This window comes from Neopelma chrysocephalum, unplaced genomic scaffold (assembly GCF_003984885.1).
Source record: "Neopelma chrysocephalum unplaced genomic scaffold, ASM398488v2 Primary Assembly neopelma1_252, whole genome shotgun sequence".
NCBI lineage: Eukaryota > Metazoa > Chordata > Aves > Passeriformes > Pipridae > Neopelma > Neopelma chrysocephalum.
Window position 1 is genome coordinate 2,012,970 of NW_020897914.1, and position 4,719 is coordinate 2,017,688.

Here is a 4,719-nt window from a genome sequence, read left to right on the forward strand (position 1 = left end):
ATAGACACGGCCCCGCTCCGCGGACACGGCCCCGGGCACAGACACGGCCCTGGGCACAGACACGGCCCCGGTCCCGCTCCGGGAGCCCCGGGCCCCGCGCAGGCCGGTAGCGAGCCCAGCCCTCCTCGGCCGGGCCGTTCATCGCTGTTGTCACCGCGCAGACAAAACAACGTGAAAATGCATCAGCTTTCGCCCCTTTCCCGTGTGCGTGTAGGAGAGGCCGTTGTGGCGTTTCACGAGTGGGGACGGCAAGCAGAGGCGTTTGCCCGCAAGATTAGCGGTCCCTGCTTGCTTCCGAGCGCCAGAAAGGATTGATCACGAAAACAGTCCCTGTGACACGGGCTGTGAGTGTTCGCCGCCTCCCGGGACCAGGCGCTCTGGCTCCTGTCCCTGCACAGCCGGGCAGGGCCCAGGCCAGCACCGAGCCGAGCAGGGGGCGGGCCGGGGCTGGGGAATACGCAGTGCGCGGGGCCCTCCCTGCGGTGATCCGCAATCCACAGATCTGATGTCATCGCTCCGGGCTGCTCCAGCCTGCGAGCGGCCACCTGTGCTCAGAGCATTGTTCCGCCGCCGACACACGGCCGGGCCGACACACGGCCGGGCCGGGGGAGCGCTGCCCGACGCGTCCGTGCACTGAGCGTGGGACACGAGCACGGCCCTGCAGATACCACAAGGGTAAGGCTGAGGAATCTCCCAAAATGGGAATTCTTGGATTACGCAGCATATCCAAGCTGCCGTACAATGACTCGTTTTGGAAGGGCTCTCGGGCTCCAGTCCAGCCTCCTACTCACAACACACACAGCACTGAATTCATACCAGTTTTCCAGGGCTTTGTCAGTTGGGTTTAAAAGTCTGCAGGGCCAAAGGCTGGCACACCTTTCCCAGTCCTGGTTTCAGAGCCTGACTGGCCCCATAGGGAAACTGATTCCCCTCCCACCCCTTCTACTCAGTACCAATCTGCCCTGTTCCACCTGGGGACAGCTGCCCTTGTCCTCTGACTACACCCTCCAGTCAGAGGGGTTAGTGAGGGGACACAGATGGGCTCTCCAGTACCAGAAAGCAGCTATTGGGGTGTCCCCCAAGTCACAGAATCTTAGAATCGAGCGGGTTGGAAAAGACTGCCGAGATCATCAAGTCCAACCCTTGATCCAACACCCCTGTGGTTACCAGCCCATGGCACTGATGCCACATCCAGTCTCACCTTAAAAACCTTCAGGGATGGTGAATCCACCTCCTCCCTGGGCAGCCCATTCCAATGGCTGATTACTCTCTCTGAGTCTGATTACTCTCTCTGTAAAAATTTGTTTTGTAATTTCCAACCTAAACTTCTCCTGGCACAGCTTGAGACCATGTCCTCTTGTCCTACTGCCGGTTCCTGGGAGAAGAGCCCAACCCCCACCTGGCTACACCCTCCTGTTAGGGAGTTGCAGAGAATGAGGAGGTCTCCCCTGAGCCTCCTCTTCTCCAGGCTGAGCCCCCCCAGCTCCCTCAGCCTCTCCTCACAGCACTTGTGCTCCAGTCCCTTCCCCAGCCTCGTTGCTCTTCTCTGTACCTGCTCCAGCCCCTCCAGGGCCTTCCTCAACTCAGGGGCCCAGAGCTGGACACAGCACTCCAGGGGTGGCCTCACCAGTGCTCAGTCCAGGCCATCAATCACTTCCCTGCTCCTGCTGCCACACTCTTCCTCAGCCAGGCCACCATCCATTGGGCCTCTTGGCCACCTGGGCACACTCTGGCTCCTGTTCAGCTTCCTGGCAATCCAGACTCCCAGGTCCCTCTCTGCCTGGCTGCTCTCCAACCACTCTGTCCCCGGCCTGTAGCGCTGCAGGGGGTTGTTGTGGCCAAAGTGGAGGACCCGGCACTTGGCCTTGTTGAACCTCATCCTGTTGGAATCAGTCATCTCCAGCCTAACAAAGACAGAGCCCAGTCCCTAAGCCTCTCCTGGGGGAAGTGCTCCAGCCCCTCACCATCATGCTCTCCCTCCTCCCCATGATGTCCCAACCTGGACACAGCTGAGATCCTGTCAGAAACCTTGTTCAGGTTAAGACAGAGGACATCCACTGCCCTTCCCTCATCCACAGAACCCACCACCTCATCACCAGGAGGCACTGAGGTGGGTCATGATTTACCCTTGGTTAATCTATGCTGGCTATTCCCAGTCACCTTCTCCATGTGCCCACAAAAGGCACCCAAGAAGACTTGGACTATGTTTTTCCTCAGAGACCAAACTGAGGCTGGCTGCCTTACAGTCCCACTTTTTTGTGGATGGGCACAACTCCAGCCTTTCCTCAGCCACCGGGGAGCTCCCTGATCTCCGCAACCTTTCCAAGATGACAGTGGCCTCACCATGACAACTGCCAGCCCTCTCCACACACTTGGTTCACCCTGTTGGTCCCTCAGAACATGTGTCCAGCTCTCTCAGAAACTGCTGACTCAGTCACTACCAGGAGCCCTCTCCTTGCCCCTGCCTGCAGGCACAAAGGCCCGGGGAGATCCTGTCAGTGAAGGCCAGGACAAGGAAGGCCCCAAGTACCTCAGCCCACACCCTACAGAGCATGAGGCTGTTTCAGCCCCAGCCAGAGTAACTGCAGGATGTCAGTGCATTCCTGACCTATCTGTGAGATAACTGCTCCTCTGCAGCAGCTAAACAGCACTTCACCCTCCCCAGGCAGGCTTGGGCAGAAACCAGGAACTGTGGCTTCTCCTGGTCACAAACCAGCCCAAGCAGAAAGCAGCCCACGGATGTTTGAAGCTAAAGCCTCCACCGTCCCTCAGTGGGAATCCTTGTGTGCTGCAGGTGGGTTCAGTGTCCTCCAGGCTGGCTGCAGCAGCTTCCTCATTAAAAGGCAATGTGAAGTGCAATCATGCAGCCTCAGAAATTAAACTGACCGCTGTTTAGGACATGGGGCACCCCAAGGAGGTTGGAAATGTGCATTCTGGGAACCAGGAGGTTTCACAAAGCCCCCACCCTGGAAGGGAAGGCTGGCATGGCAAGGGGAGGCAGCAGGGGCAAGAGGGCATTCCTGGGGTAGCTGAAGTTCTGCCCAATAGAGGAGTAGAGGGGGAGACAGAATTGTCAACAGTTGCAGGTCACATGTTAAAAAACAGACTGAAGAGGCCAAAATACTTTTAGGGACAACTTGCTGGAAGTATGAAAACTAGTAAATGCTTTTTAAAATACGTGAGGAAAAGGAGGCACGCCAGAGGTTCTGGCAATGAGACAAGTCAAGATTAAAGGGATTACTCAGACTATACAACAGAAAAAAAACAATATTTTTTTGTTTGTTTTTTCATCTGAATTCAGTGCAACGGAACTTGAAAAGATTTCTGTGCCAAAATCCCTGGTTTTAACTTGCAGTTTTTACTTGGATGTTTACTGGATACATTGGAGGTCCAGTTTCACCCCAAAGAGCAGAAGATTAAGTTAAAGAATAAATCATTAACACTAACACATCCCCAGGACCCAAATGTTTTCACCTCAGTGTTATAAGATCCTTCAGAGATAACTCACTTATAAGTCTCTTGCTAAGAACCCCCATGGCAGGTGGCTCTTGCAATGTCAGTTTTTAAGTCAGGCATGAAGAGATTTAAGAAAACTATGAACCTGTAAGTCCAATATGAATTACAAAGCAAAATGCAAAAAAACCCTACCAACCAACAAAAGCCATACCCAACCAAACCCCAGAATTACAAACACACAAATAAATTGGACACACTGGGGAGGAGTTGGCAGAGATCTTGTACAGAGATTCCTGCTGTGCATATCAAGGGGCTTTATTTAGTGAAGTCAAACATGTAAAATAAAAGGGAGATTCTGTTCATAGAATTACTTGGATGTCCTTTGAGAATGTCCCTGATTAGGAGCTCTTGAAACTAAGTTGTCATTAGATTAAAAGGAAGGTCCTGTCATGAATGAACAGCTGTTTGGGAAAGAGTGAAAAGTAAATTTTCACAGTGAAACCACTTAACCTGGGACACCTTCTGTTCCTTGAGCTGGGACCTGTTCTGTTTATCACAGCTGGGAAAGATGTGGAAGAGGGACTTAGTAAGGTGCAAGTTCCTGGTGAGCCCAAGTGATTTGGTTAACAAGAGTTATGATGCTTGACTGAAGAGTCAGTGAAGGGCCTCATAGAGGGATGAAATTCAAGTAGATGTTTTTCCCCAGGGCATCACTTACAACCCCAAGAATACACATGTTGGAGCCCTGGATGTCTGTTAGCAAAAGGAACAAGCTCATAATACCCCTGCAAAAACATCAGCTTGATTTAAACAAGCGCCAAAAAGTCAAAAGGTCCTGGACACATCAGTGGAGGAGGACCTGTCTCAGGATGTGAAATGCTGCTGTCTGTGTAAGTCCACGAGACACAGATTGCTGCAGGACTGTGCTGGAAAAATCACACTATCTCTACAGTATTATTGCTGTTTCCTAAGTATTTGTCACTGCCTGCTTTTGGAAGCACAGTGCTGGACTCGGCTCTGCCACAGCCGCTCTTACAGCCCTGTATTGTTGGGATTGTGAAGTTAGAGGCTGTCACAGGGCTGCAGCAGAAAGCGAGAATTCTCCAGGCAGCTTCTCAAGAAGCCCCCGCAATGCAAATCAGGGAAAGAGGAGAAAGTATTTTGAGGCCAAATCCAGTTACAAGAGGACTTTCAACCATGAGAAAACAGTCTCCTGCTATTCAACTTTCCCATGTTCAGTCAAATAGTAATTAGTGTCTATTT

The 4,719-nt window shown here is 52.5% G+C and overlaps 1 protein-coding gene across 1 annotated transcript in view; it reads right to left on the reverse strand.

Moving 5' to 3' along the window:
• PCCB (propionyl-CoA carboxylase subunit beta) overlaps positions 1–142 on the reverse strand; it is a 22,413-nt gene extending 22,271 nt beyond the window's left edge. Inside the window, exon 1 of the mRNA XM_027703720.1 lies at positions 44–142. Coding sequence (XP_027559521.1) covers positions 44–142 — 99 coding nt within the window. The remainder of the gene's footprint in view (positions 1–43) is intronic.
• Between the last annotated feature and the right edge of the window lie 4,577 nt (positions 143–4,719).